We start from the raw sequence: 24,835 nt of genomic DNA, 5'->3' as shown, positions 1-24,835 counted from the left end.
AGTTTGTTCAGTATAAGTAGTTACTCTGGCTTTCTGTTGACATTCATTTATGTGATAAATTTTTCTTTATCCCTTCACTTTCAATCTGTAGATGTCTTTAGGTCTAGAATGATTCTCTTGTGTGAAGTGCCTGGCTAGTTAGGTCAGTAGTCATGTGACTCTTGGAGTTGTGAGTTTGAGCCCCATGTTGGGTGTAGAGATTACTTTAAAAATGAATGAATGAATGAATGAATGAATGAATCTCTTGTAGGCAGCATACAGATGGGTCTTGTTTTTTTTTGTTAAAGATTTTCTTTATTTATTCACAAGAGACACAGAGAGAGAGGCAGAGACATAGGCAGAGGGAGGAGAAGCAGGCTCCATGCACGGAGCCCGATGTGGGACTAGATCCCTGGACTCCAGGATCATGCCCTGAGCTGAAGACAGACGCTCAACCGCTGAGCCACCCAGGCATTCCCCAGGTCTTGTTTTTTTTTAATCCATTTTGACACCTTATGTCTTTTGAAACATCTAGTACATTTACATTCAGAACAATTATTGATAGATATGCATTTATTGGCATTTTGTTTCTTTTGTTGTTGTTTCTGGAGATTTTCTCTGTTCCTTTCTTGTCTTTGTCACTTTTGGCCTTTCCTTTCCACTCAAAGACTTCCTTTTAATATTTCTCGCAGGGCTAGCTTAGTGGTCACGTACTCCTTTATTTTTTGTTTGTCTGGGAAACTCATTATCTCTCCTTCTATTCAGAATGATAGCCTTGCAGGATAGAGTATTCTTGGCTGCAGATTTTTCCAGTGATCACTTTGAATATATTATGCCACTTCCTTCTGGCTTGCCAAGGTTCTGTTGATAAATCTGCAGCTGGCCTTATGGGTCTTCCCTTGTACATTAAGGACTAATTTTTTTAAAGATTTTATTTTTATTTTATTTTTTTTTCTTTAAGTTGTGCACTTTATTGAACTGGTAAAGATTTTATTTTTTAAGTCATCTCTATACCCAAAATGGGGCTCAAACCCACAACCTCAAGATAAAGAATTGCATGCTCTACTAGCTGAGCCAGCCAGGCATCCTTAAGGACTTCTTTTGTTTTACTGCTTTTAAGATTTTATTCTTTATCATTATATTTTACAAATCTAATTACAGTATATCTTGGTGTTGGCCTGCTTTTGTTGATTTTGATAGAAATTCTCTGTGTCTTGTGGATCTAGATGCCTGTTTCCATCCCCAGATTAGTTTTCAGCTACTATTTCTTCAAATAAATTTTCTGCCCCCTTTTCTCTCTTCCTCTTCTGGGACTCCTACAATATGAATGTTATTACATTTGATGGTGTCACTGAGTTCCCTAAGTCTATTCTCATGTTGCGTAATTCTTCCCTCTCTTTTATTCAGCTTCGTTACTTTCCGTTACTTTCCGTTACTTTGTCTTCTACATCACAGATTCTTACCTCTGAGTCTTCCAGCCTGCTGTTTATTATATCAGGTGTGTTTCTAGGGTTTTTTTTTTAAAAAGATTTTATTTATTTATTCTTGAGAGACACAGAGAGAGAGTGAGGCAGAGATACAGGCAGATGGAGAAGCAGGCTCCATGCATGGGACTCGATCCCGGGTCTCCAGGATCACACCCTGGGCTGATGGTGGCGCTAAACCACTGAGCCACCAGGGCTGCCCATGTTTCTAGTTTATTGCACTTTTCATCTCTGATTATTTCTTTTTTTTAAATTAGCCCCCCCTCCCACAGTGTGAGGCTTGAACTCACAATGCTGAGATCAAGAGTTGGACACTTAACTGACTAAGCCACGCAGGTATCCTTGATTCTTTTTTTAACTTGTATCTCTCATTTTAAGTGTCTCACTGATGTCTTCTCCTCTTTTCTCAAGCCCAGTGAGTATCCTTATGATTGTTGCTTTAAGTTCTCTATCAGGCCTTTTACTTATATCTGTTTTGGTTAGATCTCTGGCCATGGCCTTGCTCTTTTCATTTAAGAGTTTGCTTTATCTTCACATTTTATCTAAGTCTCTGCCTTTTTCTGTGTGGTAGAGAACCATTTATTTATCCTGCTTCTGAAAGTAATGGCCTTATGAAGAGGCTGTGTAGTGCCCAGGGCCTGGCACTTCATGGAGTGTCTCCTGTGTGTGCTGTTTGAGCCCTGCTGTTGTAGTTCCAGCTGCTCTGTCCTTCATGCCAGTTATCTGCAGAGGCTCTCCTTGCCTGCTCTGGGCAGCATTTGGTCCCTGGTCTGAATGTAGTGAGTTTGAACTAGGTGTGCTGTGGTCTGCCTGTGAAACGAGACCCATCACCAACTTCACTGGAACTAAGGCCCTGCAGAGCCCTCTGGTCAGGAGATGGGTGGACAGGGGTTTGTGCTGGCCTCTGGGGAAGGGGCATGCCGTGCTGGGACTGAGGCTGGCGTGACTGAGAAGGGCAGTTCCACCCGAGTGCTGGAGCAATAGACTTGGTGTAAGCAAGTCAGGTAGCCGGCGTCAGCGACACGTTCCTTGCTACAGATGGCCCTGTGTATGCTGAGGGGTAGGGAATTGAAATGGCATTGGCCAGCCTCTTTGTTCCCATGGAGGTGTCTCCATGAGTGTTGCCTCTCAGGCATACCCTCCAAGAAGAGTGAATAATTTTCCTACTGTGTTACCCAGGTATTGAGCTTATTTTTGTATATGCTATATGAAAGCGGTCCAGTTTCATTGTTTTGCATGTAGCTGCCCACTTTTCCTAGCACTCATTTATTGAAGAGACTGTCTTTTCTGCATTGTTCTATTCTTGCCTCCTTTGTTCTCGATTAGTTGACCATATAAGCATGGGTTTATTTGTGGGGTCTCTATTTTGTTCCATGATCTATATGTGTCTCTTTTTGTCCCAGTACCATACTTTTTTTGATTACCTTTGTAGTATAGTTTAAAATCAGGGAGCATGATACCTAGCCTTGTTCTTTCTTAAGATTGCTTTGTCTGTTGGAGATGTTTCGTGGTTCCTTTTAAAGTTTAGGATTATTTGTTATAGTTCTGTGAAAAATGCTCTCGGTATTTTAATAGAGGTTGCATTAAATCTGTAGATTGCTTTAGCTACAGCATTTTAACAATATTTTTTATTTCAGCCTATGAGCATGATATCTTTCCATTTATTTATTTGTGTCATCTTCCATTTCTTTTGTCAAAATACATGGTTTTCAGAATACATGTCTTTTGTATCCTTGGTTAAATTTATTCCTAAGTATTTTAGTTTTTTTGATGCACTTGTAAATCTGTTATTTTTTATTTTTTTATTTATTCATGAGAGACACAGAAAGAGAGAGAGAGGCAGAGACACAGACAGAGGGAGAAGCAGGCTCCACACAGGGAGCCTGATGTGGGACTCGATCCCCGGTCTCCAGGATCAGGCCCTGGGCTGAAGGCAATGCTAAACCACTGAGATACCCAGGCTGCCCCTGATTTACTTTCATTATTAGTAATTGTTCTTCAGATTTTCTAATTCTTCATGATTCAGTCTTGGATAATTGTATGTTTCTAGGAGTTTATCCATTTCTGTCTGATTTGTTGGTATATAATTGTTGATAGTATTTTCTTAATCCTTTGCATTTCTGTGGTATGAGTTGTAATTTCTCCTTGATTGTTTCTGATTGTATTTATTTGGGCTCTCTCTCTTTTCTTGAGTTCTGGCTAACAATTTGTTGATTTTGTTTACCTTTTCAAAGAAGCAGCTCTTAGCCTCATTGATTTTTTTTTCTTTTTTTTTTTAAGATTTTACTTATTTATTCATGAGAGACACACAGAGAGAGACAGAGACATAGGCAGAGGGGAGAAGCAGGCTCCCTGTGGGGAGTCTGATGCGGGACTTGATCCCAGGACGCGGAGATCATGACCTAAGCCAAAGGCAGATGCTCAACCACTGAGCCACTCAGGCGCCCCTTATTGATGTTTTCTGTACTTTTAGTCTCTATTCCATTTATTTCCAATCTGATCTTCATTCTTTCCTTTTTTCCTACTAACTTCGGGCTTTGTTCTTCTTTCTTTATTTCCTTGAATGTTAAGACAGTGTTTATTTGATGTTTTTTTGTTTCCTGAGGTAGGTCTGTATTTCTGTGAACTTCTCTCTTTAAAACAGTTTTTTTTTAAATTTTTTTTTTTTATTTTTTTTTATTTTTATGATAGTCACACAGAGAGAGAGAGAGAGAGGCAGAGACACAGGCAGAGGGAGAAGCAGGCTCCATGCACCGGGAGCCCGATGTGGGATTCGATCCCGGGTCTCCAGGATCGCGCCCTGGGCCAAAGGCAGGCGCTAAACCGCTGCGCCACCCAGGGATCCCCTAAAAGTGCTTTTGCTGTGTCCCAAAGATTTTGGAACATTGTGTTTCTATTTTCATTTGTCTCATGTTATATTTTTTAAAGATTTTTATTTGTTTGTTTATTTTATAGAGAGAAAGAGCACATGTGAGTGGGGGTATGGGCAGAGAGAGAGGGAGATAGGAAATCCCAAGCAGATTCCATGTTGAAGAGAGCCTAACAGAGGGCCCAATCTTAAGACTCAGATTATGACCTGAGCTGAAATCCAGAGTTAGCACTTGACTGAGGCACCCAGGCACCCCTGTTGATTTCTTTTTGATTTTTTCTTTTTTTAATCATTTATTTATTAAAAGATTTTATTTATTCATGATAATAGAGAGAAAGAGTGGCAGAGACACAGGCAGAGGGAGAAGCAGGTTCCATGCAGGGAGTCCACTGTGGGACTCGATCCCGGAACTCCAGGATCACGTGAGCCCTGAGCCGAAGGCAGATGCCCAACTTCTAAGCCACCCAGGTGTCCCACTTTTTTTAAAAAAATATTTTAAAGATTTTATTTATTTATTTATTTATTTATTTATTTATTTATTTATTTATTTATTTATTTGAGAGAGACAGAGATAGCAACAGAAAGCGCAAGCAGGGAGGAGAGGGAGAAGCAGGCTCCCCGCCAAGCAGGGAGCCCAACACAGGGCTGGATCCCAGGACCCTGAGATCATGACCGGAGCTGAAGGCAGACGCTTAACTATCTGAGCCACTCAGGCATCCCTGATTTCTTTTTTTTTTAAGATTTTATTTATTAGAGAGAGAGTGTGTACACAAGCAGATGGGAGGAGGGGAGAGGGAGAAGATTCTTGATTGGCTGTTTAATACCATGTTGTTTAGTCTCCACATGTTTGTGTTTTTCCAATTGTGTCTTGTAGCTGATTTTTAGTTTCATACCATTGTGGTAGAAAAGATGCTTGATATGATACCAGTCTTGTTAAATTTTTAAGACTTGTTAAAAAAATTTTTTAAGACTTGTTTTGTGATCTAACATGTGGTCCATACTGGAGAATGCTCCTCGTGCACTAAAGAATGTGCATTCTCCTGTTTTGGAATGGGGTGTTCTGTGTATGTCTATTAGGTCCATGTAGCCTAATGTGTTGTGTAAGGTCAATGTTTTCTTATTGATTTTCTGTCTGGATGAACTATCCATTGATTTAAGTGAGGTGTTATAGTCTCTTACTATTATTGTATTGCTATTTCTCTCTTTATTTCTGTGAATATTTGCTATGTATATTTAGACGCTCCTATATTCAGTGCATAGATGTTTATAAATGTCATGTTCTCTTGTTGGATTGATTCTCTTATCATTATGTAGTACCCTTCTTTGTCTTTTGTTATGATCTTTGTCTTAAAGTCTAATTTGTCTGATACAAGTATTGCTACCCAATCTCTCTTCATTTCCAGTTCCATGTTAAATCTTTTTTTCATTCCTTTACTTTCAGTCTGTGAGTCTTTAGGTTTGATGAGTCTCTTACAGGCAGCATATAAAAGGGTTCCCCCCCCCATTCACCCACCCCATGTCTTTACATTTAATTATTGATAGGTATGTACTTACTACCCTTTTGTTCAATGTTTCTGGCTGTTTTTTAGTTCCTCTTTGTTTCTTCTTTTCTTTTTTCCCTTGTGGTTTGTATTCTTTGGTGTTATGTTTAGATTCCTTTGTCTTTTTATGTATTTACTGTAAATTTTTCTTTGTGGTTACCGTTAGGTTTACATATAACTTGCATCTAACAGTCATTTTTAAGTTGACAGTAAAATGGGGTGTCTGGGTGGCTCAATCAGGGAGGCATCTGCCTTTGGCTCACGTCATGATCTCAGAGTCCTGGGATCGAGTCCTGTGTCAGGCTCCTTGCTCAGCAGGAAGCCTGCTTCTCCCTCTCCCTCTCCCTCTGCCTGCCATTCACTCTGCTTATGTGAGGAAGAGTATTCTATATCTAGCTGTAAGTTTGTTGTGTCCATGGAAGGAGGTGATTTCATGGTTTTCCCATAGGACCATCTTGAACTCCCATTGTGGTTTTATTTTTTAAATTATTTTTAAAATATTTTTTTTATTTTTTAAAATATTTATTTATTCACGAGAGACACAGAGAGAGAAAGGCAGAGACATAGGCAGAGGGAGAAACAGGCTCCCTGTGGGGAGTGCAATGCAGGGGACTTGATCCCAGGACCCCAGGATCACACTCTGAGCCAAAGGCAGACACTCAGTCACTGAGCCACCCAGGCAGGTGCCCCTCCCATTGTGGTTTTTAATTTGGAGTTTATTCACGACTAATGATGTTAAATATCTTTCTGTGTGCTTATTTGTCATTTGTATACCTTCTTTGGCTTAATATCTTTCTTCTGCCTTTTTTTTTTAGTTTTAAGAGTTCTTTATTCTCAATACATTTTTTTTGCCAGAGTATGATTTATAAGTATTTTATTTGGTTCTGTGGCTTTTTCTTCTTTGAACAATGTCTTTTGAATTTTGCTGTCCCATCTAAGAAGGTTAAAGAAATTTTCTCCTGTGTGTGTGTGTGCATGTGTGTGTATTTTATTAAGTAGGCTCCACACCCCGTGTGGAGCCCAACATGGGGCTTGAACTCACAACTCAGAGATCAAGACCTTAGCTGAGAAGAGCTTGTTGGATACTTAACTGCTGGGCCATCTCCTGTATCTTCTTCTAGAAATTTTATAGGTTTAGAGTTTGCATTTAGGTCTGTGATCTGTTTTGAGGTTTTAAGTTTTATATAGGTTGGCGGTATTTACTGGAGTGGTTTTTTTTTTTTTTTTTTTTTTTGCATATGTATATCCAATTGTTCCAGCACCATTTGTTGAAAAGGAAGCTCCCATTTTCCTTTGAATTGCCTTTGCACTTTTGTCAACAATAATTTCTAAGTATAAAGATAGAAAATACATTTAATTGTACATGAAATGCAGTTTATATGTGTGCAGCTTGATGCATTATCACAAAGTGAATGCACTGAGTAGTTGCTTCCCAGGTCAAGATTAGAACGTAAGGAGGACCTTCGAATTCCCACTCACGCCCTCTCCCAATCAGTATCACCCACAAAGATAATCAGTCTCCTGACTTTTAACATCATTGATTCACCTTGCCTGTTGTCTTGCTATGTGTAAAGAGAATCATGCAGTGTGTACTCTTGTGTTTGGATTCTTTTGCTCATCAGTACATCTGTGAGATTCATCTGTGTTGGATATGCAGTTTGTAGTTCATTTATTTTCATTATCACACAGGATTCCATTGAATGACTGTGCCACAATTTACCCATTGTGTTGTTGAGGGACATTTGAATCTTTTCTACAATTTCATTTTAGAAGTAGTGCTTCTGTGAACATCTAGAGCATATGTGCGTGATTTTCTTTATGCTGTGTACCTAGAAATAGAATTATTGGGTCATAATGTATACAAATCATTAACTTTAGTAAATACTGTCAATTAACTTCCCCAAGCAACTATGCCAGTTTATATTCCTACTAAGTATGAGAGTTCTCATTTCAACACAATCTTACGATACTTTAGTGTGCTTAATTAGAACCTTTCTGGTGGGAGCATAGGAATGTCTCACCAGAGATTTTCATTTACCAGAGTGCTAATGTGGTTGAGTACATTCTCTTATGTTCATAGGTCATTTGGGTTTTGTTTTAGTGAAGTACATATCCACATCTCTTCTCTGTTTTCCTGTGTTGTGTATTTCTTACTGGTTTGCAGGGATTTTATATGTTCCAGATAAGATCCCTTCATAACTTTTGAATGTTGCAGAGAATCTCCCCATTTAAAGCTTGCCTTTTTACTGTTGTACTTTTATTTTTTTTGTTTTATTTAAATTCCAGTTAGTTAAGATAGTGTTTTTTTAAAAGGTTTTATTTATTTATTCATGAGAGACACACAGAGGGAGGCAGAGACATAGGCAGACATAGGCAGATGTGGGACTTGATCCCAGGACCACACCCTGAGCCAAAGGCAGATGCTCAACCAGCCACCCAGGTGCCCCAAGATAGTGTTATATTAGTTTCATATGCACAATATAATGATTCAACATTTACATATAATACCTGGTGCTCATCACAAGTGCCTCCCTTAATCCCTATCACCTGTTTCACCCATCCTCCCACCCACCCACCCTCCTACCTCCCCTCTGGTAATCATCAGTTTGGTGTCTGTAGTCAAGAGTCTGGGGCAGCCCGGGTGGCTCAGTGGTTTAGCGCCGCCTTCGGCCCAGGGCATGGTCCTGGAGACCTGGGATTGAGTCCCACGTCAGGCTCCCTGCATGGAGCCTGCTTCTCCCTGTGTCTCTCATGAATAAATAGATATAAATCTTTGGGGAAAAAAAGAGTCTGTTTTTTGGCTTGCCTGTCTGTCTCTCTCTCTCTCGTTTTCCCCTTTCCGTGTTCATTTTGTTTCTTAAATTCCACATATGAGCGAAATCATACGGTATTTATTTTCCTTTGATGGACTTATTCCACTTAGCATAATACTCTCTAGCTCCATCCACATTGCAAATGGCAAGATTTTGTTCTTTTTTTATGGCTGAGTGCTGTTCCATTGTATACATATACCACCACATCTTCTTTGTCCATTTAGGCTCTTTCCATAATTGGGCTATTGTAGAAAATGCTGCTATAAATGTTGGGGTGCATGTATCCCTTCAAATTAGTATCTATGAATCCTTTGGATGAATACCTAGTAAAGCAATTGCTGGATTATAGGGTAGTTCTATTTTTAACTTTTTGAGGAACCTCTATACTGTTTTCCAGAGTGGCTGCACCAGTTTGCATTCCCACCACCTTTTCTCCACATCCTTGCCAACATCTGTTATGTTAATTTTAGCCATTCTGACAAGTGTGAGATGGTTTTGATTTGTGGTTTCTCATCGTGGTTTTGATTTGTATTTCCCTGTTGTACTTTTAATCTTGTAACATTTATAAACCTTTTTTTCCCTTTATGAGTAGCATTTTTCACATCTTGTTTTAGAATTCTTTCTCTACCCCAAGACTATGAAAACATTTTCCTGTACTCTTTTATAGGCCCCTTATTGTGTTATCTTTCACATTAGATTTATAATTTATCTGTAGCTTATTTTTGCGTATGGTGAGTTAGTGGCTAAATGTGATTTTTCCCCCTATATAGGTATCCAGCTAATCTGTCCATATTTATTTGAAAAGATCATCTTTTCCCCACTGCCTTGCCAGTGTCAACTTTGTTGACACTCAGGTGTCCATACATACTTGGATTCTCTTTGTAGTCCTACTGGACTATTTGTCTATCCTTGTGCAAATACTGCATCGTCTTACGTATATCCTATATTCTTATGGAATATTCCATATACTTGATGGAATAGGTTTTTTTTTACCCTGGTTTGTAATTTTCCAAGGAAGTAGGCATCCTGTATTAAGTCATCATCATGAACTGGGAACCCAGTCAGCAGTTCCCTACATTGCATCCTCATCACCCAGTTGTCAGTGTTTTAGAGTAAAAGGAATGTGCAATTACAGGAACTCGTGGCATTTGAGGATGTGCTTGTGGATTTCACCCCAGAAGAGTGGCAGTACCTGAACTCTTCACAGAAGACTCTGTACAGAGAAGTGATGCTGGAGACCTATGGCAACCTGGTCTCTGTGGGTAAGAATGGCTACATCGAGTAATTTTGCTGCTTCTGATTATTGTGTATGGTAGAGGGCCATTCTTTTCTCAGTTTGGAAAACTTGTAAGGTCTCCGAACTGCTTGAAAAGTTTGACATTGAAATGTTCCGGGATCAAAGTTTCCTGACAGGGTGTTTGTGAACTCAAAACCCAGGTGAAATGGTTTGACTTGACCATTGAGTCAAGTGATAGGTCTCTCATGCTGCCCCAAACTCCACCTTCCTATTTCTCAGAGGCTCTGAAGACCCAAGGAGGTATCACTGTCATTTATCATTAGCAGGGCAGCAGGATACCAAACCAGATCTCATCCTCAAATTGGAGTTAGAAGGTCCATGCCTGGCAGAAAGAAAAATCTCAGTTTGGAGCTTTCCAGGTAAGTGGGGTTGACTCAGATGATGGAGACAGGAGGTGCCAGCTTGTCAACCAGGGGTGAGGACCTCTGAAAGAGCTTTCAGGGGTGTCTGGAGAAGGGTTGTGACCCTTTGATGTTATTGGACAAGAGACCAGAACACCCCAGACATGAGACTGACATTCCTCACCCTTGTCCCACACCTACCAGACCACTTCCCTTAAGTTGGTGCTTACCCAGAAGTTTCTGCTCCTTTACTTTCCCCAGTGGATACATGTCCTGTTAAGTGCCAGTCCCCACCCCCAAGCCCTGCCACTTCTCTCATTTTCATTTCCCATTGCCTTATCTGAAGCCAGGCCCAAAGGAATCACGGGCCAAGGGACTGATAGTCTAATTCCAAATTGAATTACCTGTTTCTATCCAGTTTAGATAGTCCTATCAGACTTGTTTGCCTGTTTTCATCTTGATTGTCTTTTTTTTAAAAAAAATAGCTTTATCAAGATATAATTCACAGACCATAACATTCACTCTTTTTGAAGTATACAAATTCAGCGATTTTTAGTATACTCACCAGGTTATGAAGCCATCACCATTATCTAATTCTATAATGTCATTATCACCCCAAAAAGAAACCCTCACCCCTATCAGTCAGTCTCCATTTCCAACCACCACTCCCCTCAATGCCCTGGCAACTACTTCCTGCCTCAATAGTTTTTCCTATTCCAGAGATTTCATATAAATGGAAGCATACAAAATGTGGCCTTTTATGTTTGGTTTCTTTCACTTGACGGCTTCAAGGTTCATTCATAGTGTAGCACGTATCAGGACTTCAATTCTTTTTATGGTAGAATCATATTCTCTTGTCTGGATATGCCACTTTTGTTTATCCATTTATCTGTTGATGGATATTTAGGTTGTTTCCACTTTTTTGGCTATTATAAAGCTACTATGTGGGAGCTTGGGTGGCTCAGCAGTTGAGCGTCTGCCTTCGGCTCAGGGCGTGATTCCTGGGTCCTGTGATAGAGTCCCACATTGGGCTCCCTGCATGGAGCCTGCTTCTCCCTCTGCCTGTGTCTCTGCCTCTTTCTCTCTGTGTCTTTCATGAATAAATAAAATCTTTTTAAAAAGCTGCTATGAACATTTGCATAGAATTTTTTTTTAATTTATGATAGTCACACACAGAGAGAGAGAGAGAGAGAGAGGCAGAGACATAGGCAGAGGGAGAAGCAGGCTCCATGCACCGGGAGCCCGACGTGGGATTTGATCCCGGGTCTCCAGGATCGCACCCTGGGCCAAAGGCAGGCGCTAAACCGCTGCGCCACCCAGGGATCCCTGCATAGAATTTTTATGGTGATGTATGTTTTGAGTATGTACATGGGAGTGGAATTGTCAGACACGTGTTTAACATTTTGTAGAACTGTCAAATGGTGAATATTCTGTTCTCAAAAATTTTTGTCCAGTGTTTTAACACTCACAGATGATTCTTGCCTGAATCAATTTATAAGATGGTTGGAAGAAGAGTGAATTTTCTATCATTCCTTATATATTTATAACTTGGCATTCTTCTCTTACCCCATCCCATTAATGAACTAATTTTAGTATCAGTATGGATTCAGATTTTTATTTTCCAGTATGCTCCAATGCATTAAAGTCTACTGTTATTATACATCTTGTTGGGTTTATTAAAAAAAAGATTTTTGAGAGTGAGAGTAAGCAAGAGAGAGCATGAGCAGAGGGAGGGGGCATAGGGAGAGGGAGCAGCAGGTTCCCTGCTGAGGAGGGAGCTGATGCGGGGCTCGATCCTGGGATACTGGGATACCTGAGCTGAAGGTAGATGCTTAACTGACTGAGCCACCCAGGCAACCCTCATTATTCATTTTGATGTTCAAATTGACCTCAGTTTGTCTAGTAGGAGTCCTTTCAGGCTGGCTCCTCTGTCTTTTAACATGACCCCATCTTTCTTTGAGTACTTTCTAATACAAAAATATGTTCTAGGTTCACGCTGTACATTCCCTGTTTCAGACCCAGAATCAGCAACTTCTCCAAGGATCTTTGATTCCTTTTAGTGGTGAATATCATTGAGAAATCAGGATTTGAATGCAGAGTGTGCTCGGATTCTTGTTTCTCAAAACCTACAAATGATTCCTGTCTATCTTTCCCCCACCCCCCTTTTATTTTTTTTAAAGTAACTAGTCAATTTGTCTTTTAGTTTCCCACAATCTGGACTTTGCTGCGTGCCTTATGGTATTTAATATAGTCATCTGTCCCTTGTTTTTCTTATAAATTGGTGGTTAGATTCTGAAATTTGATCAGATTCAGGGTTCTACTTTTTTCTTTTAACAAGTTTACTTCCTAGCTGGTGTGACATACTTCCATCAGGAGGCGTGTAATGCTTGGTTGTTTATTGTAGTTAACAGTAGTGACTATTGCTTATATCTTCATTAGTGTTTGCAAAATGTGGGCAGCCCTGGTGGCTCAGTGGTTTAGCGCTGCCTTCGGCCCAGGGTGTGATTCTGGAGACCCGGGATCGAGTCCCACCTCGAGCTCCCTGCATGGAGCCTGCTTCTCCCTCGCCTGTGTCTCTGCCTCTGTCTCTCTCTCTGTGTCTCTCATGAATAAATAAATAAAATCTTTAAAAAATTTTTAAAAAATGTTTGCAAAATGGTGATATTTTGTTGTTCCTTCTTTGTTGATTAGCTGGAATACTTCTATAAAGAGGACTGCCTTTCATCTGTTATTTGCTTATATGTTAGTTGCATGAGTTCTGTTTCAGTTATGTATGTTTTTCTATTTGTTTACCAGTTTTAAAAGTAATGAGTTGGTTTTGTAGCATTATTCAAAAGATGACTATTGTGTGTTTTAATCCATTGCCTTATTCTCACTATGAATCAAATTGCCCTATCTCTGGCCAACAGAAACCCCTTCAAATTGGCTCCTGAGTCTTTGGTAGCTTCCTTGCTTTCGGATGTTACAGGTTGTTCCAGGTTCAATTCATGGCCTGGAATCAGACATTTCTCTAAGGAACCCTGTGTTTTTTCCTTTTTTTGTGATAAATACTGTTTTGAGACCACAATTTGGATGTTAGGGAATTGTTTCTAGGCCTTTTAAAAATTGACAGAGCTTGGAACTATGTAAAAAATATTTTTAAAAAAGATTTTCTTTCTTTATTTGAGAGAGCATGAGCAGGGGGAGGGGCAGAGGGAGAAGCAGACTGTCCTCTGAGCATGGAGCCTGATGCAGTGCAGGGATTGATCCTGTGACCTTGGGATCATGACCTGAGCTGAAGGCAGATGCTCAACTGACTGAGCCGCCCAGGCATCTCACAAAAAGGCTTTTAAAAGAAAACATATCATGTTTTCAAATTGGTATTTCCACTTCATTTAAAAAAATCGGTATTTCCAAATCTAATTCCGGACTTAAAGGTTTTTAATTTGTTAATCTTACATCATTTTTTTAAAAAAATTTATTTATTTATTCATGAGAAATACAGAGAGGAGAGAGAGAGGTAGAGACACAGGCAGAGGGAGAAGCAGGCTCCATGCAGGGAGCCCTATGTGGGACTCGATCCTGGTCTCCAGGATCATGCCCTGGGCTGAAGCCAGCGCTAAACCGCTGAACCACCTGGGCTGCTCTGTTAATCTTAAATCTGATGGTAATATTGTTAATATTATTCTGAGACTGCTGTCTATAGTGGTTTGAATCAATTGAGGTAATCATGTTGGTATCATTGATAATCAAGACTTCATGGTTGGAAATGGTTTAGAAATACAGATGAGGATATATTATTATTGTGGAATCCTTTTAAATTCAGTTTTGCTTTATGATAATGTAAAATACTTGGTTCCAAAGTCAAGTCTAGAAAACAAGGTGTATTTGAAGCAGTTCAGCTTCTTTCCCTTCATTTCACTCTTTTCCTTCCTTCTGTAGGTAACCATTCATTAAAATTGAAAGGTATATTCTTCCATTGTTTACATGATGAGTGTATATAAATATATATTTCTTTCCTTAGAAAAATGGTAGCCTACTATGTACAGTTTTTTTAAAGATTTTTTGTATTTATTTTTAAGGATTCATTTATTTATTCATGAGAGACACAGGCAGAGGGAGAAGCAGGCTCCTCACAGCCCACAACTCCAGGATCATGCCCTGAGCCGAAGGCAGATGCTCAACACGGCTGAGCCACCCAGATGTCCCAAGATTGTATTTATTTAACAGAGAGTGCACAAGCAGGGGGAGTGCCGGGCAGAGAGAAGGGGAGAATCACGCTTCCTGCTCAGCAGGGAGCCTGATGCAGGGCTTGATCCCAGGATTAAGTTAAATATAATTCCTTTTTATAGTAGTGTAGTGGCTCTTAATCATAATAGTTGTTCTTGCAGTAGTAGCATCAGTTGTTTTAGTAAACAGTTGAAAGTACTTCCTGTGTGCCATGCATGCCCTGTTACAAATAGTTTAATCCCATCAACATATTTAGGTGGGCACTGTTATAATTCCTGTTTCCAGGTAGGAAATAAAATATGAATAGATTAAATTGCTAAGGTCACAGAGCAGGTGAGTGGTTGAGTCAGGATTTGATCCTGGGTTAGAAGGTTTATGGCCCTAATTATGCTGCTTCTTACCACCAGATTTAGTAGATGCTTGGTGGAGCTTGTGTTCTATTAGGTGTACTTTGTAAAAGTTTTTTTTTCTGAACCTGGGTGGTTCAGCCAGTTGGGCATCTCAGAGTACTGCAATCAAGCCCCGCATGGGGCTTCCTCCTCATCAGGGAGTCTGCTGATCTGTCTTCCACCTCCTTACCCCTCCCCACTGCACAGCTCAGTCTCTCTCAAATAAGATCTTAAAAAAAAACTTTTTCTGTGATTCTGATGTTCATGTGTGACTAAGAATTAGTGCTTTGCTAATGAAATTAAGGATGTCCTAACAACATGCTCCATTTTAAAATTCAGTTTTACTATTTCAAATGTTATTACTATTAAATCTAAGTGGTAGTATGAGTAGTTTTTTACTGTTTCATCTTCTCTGTATGTTTGATAATTTTGATACAAAATTTTAGGAGAAGGTGAAAACTACAGAAATCATTAAAATTCATTATATATGCAAAAATTATTTACCATATTTTACTGACTTCAAGATCCAATTGATTTTAATACATACTAAGAAAAATTGGCACCAATTAATTGATGACATGCCATTGGTTATAAGGTACATTTGGATTCAGAGATGTGTTAAAATGTGAAATAATATGCATCTTACAGTTGATGAAATATGGTATATTTAAGGCGAATCTTTGCAACTTTAACTGTCTAAGTGAGCAGTACAGATGACTACTTTAGAAATTTAAAAAATTAAAGTTAGGAAGATCAGAGTAAGCTTTTGTGGAAAGACTGAATTGCTTCTTGAAAGTTATCTGAATTCTGATTATAGCATAACATGAGGAAGGAGTTGGCATTAATATAGACATAGTTTTTAGTGAAAATAGTGAAAACAGGAGCAGAAAATAGTGAAAACAGGAGCAGAAGGTAATATTGAACTATGAATGCAAACTTAGATGAATCCAGAATGGGAAAGTTCTTTAAGGGTTTTTTGTTTTGTTTTGTTTTTTGTAAGGTTAATTATTCTAGATCTTTGTCCTATTCACTAAGAATGTGGATTTGGGATTGTTGTAAGATTTGAATCCACTAACCACACTTGCATTTTACCTAGTTAGAAATAGCGTAAGTCATGTATGCTTAAAGGTTGATAAGTTCCCCAGAGTTTATGGAAATCCGAGATGATGTAAAAGTAAAGGTAAGAAATACTGAGATGTCAGGGTAAGATTGTTCTTGGTAACAAAGAGACTAGCAGGTGGGATTTCAGTAAAAGAACAAGATTTGATGGTTAAGACTCTCTCTAGGAACTCAGATAAAATGAGATAATACTGTCAGCTTTTATAGGGTAGGGTATTTTTAAAGAAGGTCCATTATAGAATGTTAAATTACAAAAATGATTTATTTTTCCTTCTAGAAGAAGCCTGTCAAGTTGATGAACAGATTGAGAGACAGCACCAAGTTGACCAAGATAGATATTTGTTGATGCAAGTTGGATTCCCTGACAAAACAATTATCACCAAGACTGGCTATGACTATAATGAATTTGGAAATGCATTTCATCTGAATACAAACCTTGTTGCTTCAATACAAAGATCCCATAAGCATGAGTCATTTGGAAATAGTATGGTAGATAATTTAGACCTATTTACCAGAAGCTCTGTAGGAAAGAAACATGATAATGGATGTGCAAAATTATTCTTCCATACCGAATATGAGAAAACAACTCCTGGAGTAAAACCCCATGGATATAGAGAGTGTGGGAAAGCCCTCAGGCGAAAGAAAGGTCTTAGTCTACAAGAGAGAATTAAAAATGGAGAGAAACCCTTTGAATGCACCGCGTGTAGGAAAACCTTCAGCAAGAAGTCACACCTCATTGTACATTGGAGAACTCATACAGGAGAGAAACCTTTTGGATGTACTGAATGTGGAAAAGCCTTTAGCCAAAAATCTCAGCTCATTATACACTTGAGAAGTCATACAGGAGAGCGACCTTTTGAGTGTCCAGAATGTGGAAAAGCATTCAGAGAAAAGTCAACTGTCATAATACATTACAGGACTCATACAGGAGAGAAACCTTATGAATGTAATGAATGTGGAAAAGCCTTCACTCAGAAGTCAAACCTCATTGTCCATCAGAAAACCCACACAGGAGAGAAAACTTACGAATGCACTAAATGTGGGGAATCTTTCATACAGAAGCTTGATCTAATTATACATCATAGTACGCATACAGGAAAAAAACCCCATGAATGTAATGAGTGTAAGAAAACTTTCAGTGATAAGTCAACCCTCATTATACATCAAAGAACTCACACGGGGGAGAAACCTCATAAGTGTACCGAATGTGGGAAGTCTTTCAATGAGAAGTCAACCCTCATCGTGCATCAGCGAACTCATACGGGAGAGAAACCCTATGAATGTGACGTGTGTGGGAAAACCTTCACCCAAAAATCAAACCTTGGCGTACATCAGAGAACTCATTCAGGAGAGAAACCTTTTGAATGTAATGAATGTGAGAAAGCATTCTCTCAGAAATCCTATCTCATGCTCCACCAGAGAGGTCATACAGGAGAGAAGCCCTATGAATGCAGTGAATGTGAAAAAGCATTTTCCCAGAAATCATACCTCATTATACATCAAAGAACTCATACGGAAGAAAAACCCTACAAATGTAACGAATGTGGCAAAGCCTTCAGAGAAAAGTCTAAGCTCATTATACATCAGAGAATTCACACAGGAGAGAAACCCTACGAATGTCCTGTATGTTGGAAAGCTTTTAGCCAAAAGTCTCAGCTCATAATACATCAGCGAACACACACAGGAGAGAAACCCTATGCATGCACCGAGTGTGGCAAAGCCTTCAGGGAAAAATCCACATTCACTGTACACCAGAGAACTCATACTGGAGAGAAACCCTACAAGTGTACAGAATGTGGAAAAGCCTTTACCCAAAAATCAAACCTTATTGTGCATCAGAGAACACACACGGGAAAGAAGGCCCATGGGAAAGGCCACAGCCGTAAGTCAAAGCTCATTGCACATTAGAGAGTAGGATCAAGGGTGCCTGTTTACATTCACTGAGGGAAAGTTTTGTCCGTTGAATTAACACTTCAAAAGTACGTTCTGACTTCTGGTTCAAATACAGGGAGTAAAAGTCAGCCTCTCTTCTTTTTAGCTCAGTCTTCACCAAAACACTACAAGGAGCAAAAGCAAAAGTGTCATCTCTAATGTGACACAATGAGAAGATAGCAGAAATCCCGATGAGAGTACTGCCAGAGGCAGAGGAGATTGAGCACCGGGGCAGGAGACGTCAAAGGGAACACTCAGGGCTGCAGCTGTGAGACAGCACTGGTGAGGACACTTAGTAGAGGTTCAGGATAGCCTCTGAGTGCAAGGCCAACCACCATCCACAGCAGTACCAGCTGGCATGGGCAGGAAGGAGGTAGGAGGTCTCTTAGACCCATTTGGGGGTCCAAGGGAGAGGCCTTGACAAGGGATTGCTCAGACAAGCCATATTTGTAGAAAGTAGTCTGTACTCATGAGCAGAGCACTTGGCAGGGGCTAGGGTGAGAGAAGGGGAGTGTTCCTTCTGAAGAACCCTACAGCTGCCCAGTTTACTGACTCTTAGAGGTCAACTCTAAAAGAAATACCAAATGGAAAAAGAAAAAAAAAAAGCAATTGTAAGAAAAACTTATCCACCTAGAATGTCGCCCTGGTTTCTTATCCCACATGAACCTCCAGGAAACAGCAAGTCCAGGAAAAACTCTTACTTAAAAACTATTCTGAAGTAATGAAAACCACAAATGCAATTCCGCGCCTGGAAATGTATATACTCATGCACGTACAAAATGATGAACGCACATCAGATATTCACTGGTGCATGGTTGAAAGTTGTCCAGGTGGCAGGGGTCTGGATCCTGAAATCCATTTAATGCAGCAAACTCCTAGGTAGACAAAGTGAATATATAAAGAGAACTTGGACATCAAGTGTCCTGAGTGTACTGATGTGGGATGATCTCCAACATACATTATTATTAGGTGCAAAAAGCAAGGTTCAGGATGGTGAATATAATAGGCTACTGTTCGTATATAAAAAGAATAGATGGCAAGTACGTAATTGAGCATATATGCATAAATGAGCTCTGGGAAGTTACAAAAGAAGCTGAGTACCCTGATTACCTCTGGGGAAGGGGAAGGGAAGTGGGTGGCTAGGGGTATGGAACCAGGAGGGAGACAACTGTATGTCCTTTCATAACTTTTGAAAATTGTGCTATGTGGATGTACTACCTTTTCAATGAATTAAACTTTTAAAAATGAATATTTTGTTCCATGGCAGTGATTATGAAGTTAGATTCTAGACATGGGATTTCATAACATTTAACACACATGTGTTCAATGGAGAGTTTAATTATTTTTGAGTGAATAAGGAGAAGAATGGGTCAGAACAACAGGTATCCAGCCAGTTCCGAAGGCACACAGGCATTGCTTTCCTGAGGGTGCCAAATAAGGTGATTCTTAGGTCAGTTGGGATGACATCATGGAAACCGGAAGTAATTGAGACCAGAATACATTTATTTGGTGAGCCTGGTGACCTCTGAAAATATCCTGTAATAAAGCCCACCATTGTCTTTCCATATTTGAACAAAATGATTTTAAATCATTTCATTTGTAGTTTGCGTGTATGTATATTTTTATGAGATAAAAGCATGAATACAAAGGGAGATTGGGTAGCTCACCCCCTAGGTCACACTACTGCTGTTGATGTATCTGTAGCCACGGTCTGAATGCTACCAAAGACCAGGTAGCAGCATGTCTGCTCCAGAATAAGAGGTCCCACCATGTGCCATATTGTGGCCCTCACAGGTCTGTGGCTTTTCTCCGGGGCTCTCTCTGGTGGAACTGGGTAACCCGAGCTATGTAAAACCTGGGCATGGTCAGTGTTCGGATTTAACAAAACAAGTGAGTGAGTCAGACCTCCAGGACCTGTCTGTGCCCTTCTGGGCATTTTTTTTTTCCTGTAAATTATCCTGCAAGAAAAAGAGGTGTGGGCCCACTTTTATGAGCTCTGTAAGTCAGACATGTCCCATTTAGTGCCTTTCTAGGAAGAAGGAAACTTGGAGAAAAAATATGCGGCTGGCTGACTTGCTTCTGGTGCAGTCAGTTGAGAGGTTACCCAAAGGTCCTAAGAATGAAGCCTTTCATCTTCCTGCTCATAAGGAATATTCCTGGGGATTCAGGCCTCTCAAAGGTCATCCTGCAGTGCGGTGTGAATAGGGTGTTGGATCTGCCGTTTCAGGTTGATCGTGGACACCAGTGTCCTGAGACACAGATGGCAGTCTGATGGGCCATGTGTGTGAGTGGAAGTGAGTGCAGTGTGGACCGAGGAGGGAAAGGGAGGGTGACAGCAGGATGTGGGTAAATGGATGAATTAGGGGAAAGTAGAGGAGGGTAATGAAGGGCCGAGTGTTGGAGGAATGGGGGGACTGAAGAGGCGGGGTGGGGCGAACAGGGAAGAGTAGGGGGAAAATGGGTTAAATAGCCAGTGGGGTGAGTTACTGGGGAAGAAAGAGTATAAGTCAGTAGGAGTGATGATGGGGGAAAGTGGGAGTAAGTAGTTTGAGTGAATGGGCCAAGAGTGGATGTTGGACATGTGGACAGCATGGAGTAAGTTGGGATGTGAAGCCTACTGGGGATGATGGTGGTAAATGGGGCTAAGAACAGAACAGTCAAGACAAGTGGCAAAACGTGGCCGAGCATTAGCAAGTGTGAAGAGGAAGAGTATGGGTGTCAGTGCGGGACAGGCCACTGGATCCAGGGAACAAAGGGTGCTCTCTGGTGAGCAGCTGGGATCTGTGGAGTTGGGCTTTAGGGTCTTGGGGTTTTGGTGATGCAGGATCTTGTGGTATTGGCAATGAGGGTTAGGGGGGACTGAGTGGAGGAGGCAGGAGATGGTCACGGGTTTCTGCACAAAGAGGAGCTGCCCCCGAAGACCCTGCAGTGATTATAAGCATATAGGATGGGAACAGCCCACATTTGTGATGCAGTGCTCAGCAAATGTTCCTCCCGTGTTCTATGTTCTTGTTCTTATTTGTATACAGTGGGAGAGGGAGAGGCCCCAGCACAATGTATCCTTGATACCACCCCCAAATCAGCTCTGCTGTGCCCATAGGCCAGCTTCAAGTCCTGTCTCCCATTATTTATGCCAGTTATTTGTCTTACTGCTTTAGCTAAAACCTCTAAGATGATAAACATAATGACGTCTTTAGCCTGTTTCCTAGGATCCTGGAGACTACTCAGATTCCGAAGATCAGCCCTGTGACCCTTGACTGGCCCTGTAAACCACCCAGATCAGCACTGCCCCCCCCCCCCCGGTTTTTTAGCCAGCTACTTCACATTATCTCATTTCTTTAGGAAGACTCCACACTGAATTATGATCCCTTTTCACCTCACCCTTTGGGAATTGTTACTATGAGAAATCCCCCCGGATATAATGATGGACTCCGACATACTACCAGGCAAGCTATCCAAAGGTCACAGAGTAGGACGGCTCACAGACCAAAATAAAATGCTCCAGTCACATGGCTTATTGTCACTTTAAAAGCACAAGATCTATATAAAAACCCACCAAGAAGCAACGGAAAGAGATGGGTAGTTAACACATTTAGAATAGGGCACAAACAGGGTGATGGACATTTCCCTGATTCCTTTGTTATGTAACGTTCATACACCCTTAGCTCCGTGTCTCCCGTGTCTCCGGATCTCTTGCATCAGCCTCACTGGTTATGAAGACCCGAGCTGAAATTTAAACAGGGGGCCAATGACATCCCCTGCTTGCCTCAGCTGTAGCTCACCAGTTAGCTTCCTGCAGTGTTCTGGGTTTTATCTGTGATCAATGGAACAATACTGAGTGTCACCAACTGGTGGGGAATTTAAGTAAAATGTGGCTGTTGCTTTGGGTCGCAGGATACCTCATGACCTAGTCTTCGCATTCTTCTCTATCTTAAAGTAACACCCTTGTTCCATCATGTATTTAATATATTCTATTCATCTTTAGTGTATCCTATCACCTACTAACTTACTTGCTAACTAGTTAATACATTGTATGGGGCAGCCTGGGTGGATCAGCGGTTTAGCGCCGCCTTCGGCCCAGGGTGTGATCCTGGAGACCGGGGATCGAGTCCCACGTCGGGCTCCCTGTGTGGAGCCTGCTTCTCCCTCTGCCTGTGTCTCTGCCTCTCTCTGTGTCTCTCATGAATAAATAGATACAATCTTAAAAAAAAAAGCCAGGCAGCTTGTTATTTATACTTCACCCCTTAGGGTGATAGCTTAGCTATCTCAAGCTCCTAGCTTATTATCTATGCTTATTATCTATTATCTTAGAGGAATTTCCTCCATCACATTTGTTTTCATGTCTTCTAGAGGACAAACAATAAGAGAATCAAAGGGAGTTCTTTGAAAGGGTTAAGAAACATGAGAAAGGGCAGCCCTGGTGGCGCAGTGGTTTAGTGCCGCCTGCAGCCTGGGGTGTGATCCTGGAGACCCGGGATCGAGTCCCATGTCCGGCTTCCTGTATGTGACCCCTTTCTCCATCTGCCTGTGTCTCTGCCTCTCTTTGTGTGTGTGTGTCTCTATGAATAAATAAACAAAATTTTTTTTAAAAACACGAGAAAGCCTAAACTGATCAAGAAAAAGGGAAAACAAACTTTCAAATTAGGAGTGGTAATAGTGGACTTCACTACAGATTCCATAAACATTAAAAAAGGGAATTATGAAAAAAAACTTTATGCCAACAAAATTGACACTTTAGTCAATGTAATTAATGGAGAAAATCACATAATAATCCCCATAGATGCAGAGAAGGGGATCTCATACGATTCAACACCCATTCATAATATAAATTCTTAGCAAACTAGGAATAAGAGAGAACTTCCTTAGTCTGACAAAGGGTGTCTCAAAAAAAATGGTAACAGTAAAAACTTTCTTCCTGAGATTGGGAATGAGAACTAGGATGCACTGTACTGGCAGACTTAGTGATATACAGTAAGAGGGTGAAAAAGAGTAATGACTGGAAAGGAATAAACCCCTCAATTTTTACAGTTGATGTACATACACAGAAAAACCCAAAAGCATCTATAAATGAACTGATAGACTTAAGTGAATTTTGCAAGGCTGCTATATATAAGCTTGAACACAGACATTCTTTTCTAGTTGTTGTCAGTACAAAGAAAAATACCATAGCGTCAATTTGGGGAACAGAAGAGCAAATAATAGATGGGGCCAGGTAACGGAGATCCCTGAGAGGAGGAGTTTACATGTGGGTGGGGTGGAATCTGACTGAAATCTGAAAAAGCAGCTTACAGCTTCTCACAAGGAGGAGAGAAGGAAGCAGAAGGAACAAAGGTCACAAAGGTAAGGACAGATCTATCAATGTCTGCATTAAAAAAGAGACTGATGACAACTGGAGGGTTGGAGAATGAAAAGGCCTGGGAAAGGGAGAATGACCTAGAAGGGCTTATTCCAGCTGAAGGAGGCAGGGATGAGATCTGAGGAAAAGGAAGGCAGGCATGGTTCTTTCTCAAAGCTAAGCAAAGAATACAGGGTGGAAGGGCTGTGGGAATGTGGAAAGGTCATTTAAACCAAGGAGCTCACCCTCTTGTCCTATAATCACCAGTGGCCTACCTCCTCTCCTTTAAGGAAGACCAAAGGTATATGTCAATGGCATGTCAAATCTCCCTCTCACCAGCTAGAACCTTCCATCCACCATCACCAACCTTCCTAGTCCTTACCTATGCAACTGTAGATTTTTTCTGCCATTCAAGGCTCTTTCTCAAAGGTGAAGATCAGGTCTGGTTTGGTAACTTGATCACCTACTTAGGCTCAGGGGCCTCTGAAGACTGAGGAAAGGGTAGCTTCATGGACTACATAACAAAGCTGCCCAATTATATCTTGTCCAAGTCTGGTCATTTCCCTTGGGAGGTGAGAGACCATCTCCAGGGGCCAAAGGGGATAAGGAATCTTTTGCCCCTGAAAATTTTCAGCACTCTACAGGCAAGAAGCTCCCATCATCACCCACGGATGATGTTGGTTTGCCAGCTGGCCACTCCACACGGAATGCAAGGAGAGACCAAAGAGGCAGACTATTCTAGACTGGTATGTGGTGAGTTTGATAAGCAAGGGAACTTGCTAAGAGGCTTGTCTAGGGTGGCTACAAGATGAGTGAGTAGATCTCCACACCTACTGGCCACGATCTTAAAAGTTTATACAGAGACCTTAACTAGGTTTGGTCACATATACCAACCAGATGGGCTCAACAGTACATTATTCTCTGAGGTCTGCATCCTTGAAAATGGCTCCCACTGTGGGAATGGTGGACATAATATACATTCCAAGGACAGGAGATGGGGTGAGAAGCCTCTCACTGCCTGGGTCCAGCTCACAGATGAACTGGAAGTCCTCCTCCAACACTCCAGCCCTTGCAATTGGTTCTTATAATCTTACACAAGCCCCTCTTCTGTGATGGGCCGTGTCAGTCACCAAGAAGTATCACTAGCATGGAAGTGGCTCCTTTGGAGGCTCCTTTGGGCCCTTGAGGCAGACACCCACATAACAGAATAGGCACATGTAAGAGAAAACACAGATTAAAATGATAATTCCCAAAATAAGTTTTTTTCCATCAAGAACCCTATGACCCAGATCACTGATTTATTTATTCCTATAAGCTGGGGACTGGATCACTCAGTGATCCAGGTGCCTCCTTGCAAGGCAGTAATAATGTCCAAGGCTACCCTATTTTGGAGGACATTTTTTCTCACTAGAGACCCTTTAGTGTTCAATAAAAGGAAGGTGCTGCTGGCTATCATTTTGTTGGGTGAATTAAGGTTTCTATGTATGCTATAACACCCTCCAGGTCAATGGAAGGGACAAAGACAGC

General features: G+C 40.8%; 1 protein-coding gene across 9 annotated transcripts in view; it reads left to right on the top strand.

Annotated features, from left to right (window-relative positions):
• ZNF182 (zinc finger protein 182) overlaps nt 1–19,222 on the top strand; it is a 42,525-nt gene extending 23,303 nt beyond the window's left edge. For 5 of the 9 annotated variants that reach the window (XM_035711771.2, XM_035711768.2, XM_035711772.2 and 2 more), the window contains 3 exons: nt 9,822–9,948; nt 10,247–10,342; nt 16,319–19,222. In XM_035711771.2, the coding sequence (XP_035567664.1) occupies nt 9,822–9,948; nt 10,247–10,342; nt 16,319–17,949 (1,854 nt within the window). In that variant the 3' untranslated portion in view covers nt 17,950–19,222. The remainder of the gene's footprint in view (nt 1–9,821; nt 9,949–10,246; nt 10,343–16,318) is intronic. The other 4 variants (XM_025468923.3, XM_035711774.2, XM_035711773.2 and 1 more) reach the window with 4 other exon arrangements.
• The last annotated feature ends 5,613 nt before the right edge of the window (nt 19,223–24,835 follow it).

Source organism: Canis lupus, chromosome X (genome assembly GCF_003254725.2).
Source record: "Canis lupus dingo isolate Sandy chromosome X, ASM325472v2, whole genome shotgun sequence".
NCBI lineage: Eukaryota > Metazoa > Chordata > Mammalia > Carnivora > Canidae > Canis > Canis lupus.
This window is presented reverse-complemented; position numbering and strand designations above follow the sequence as displayed.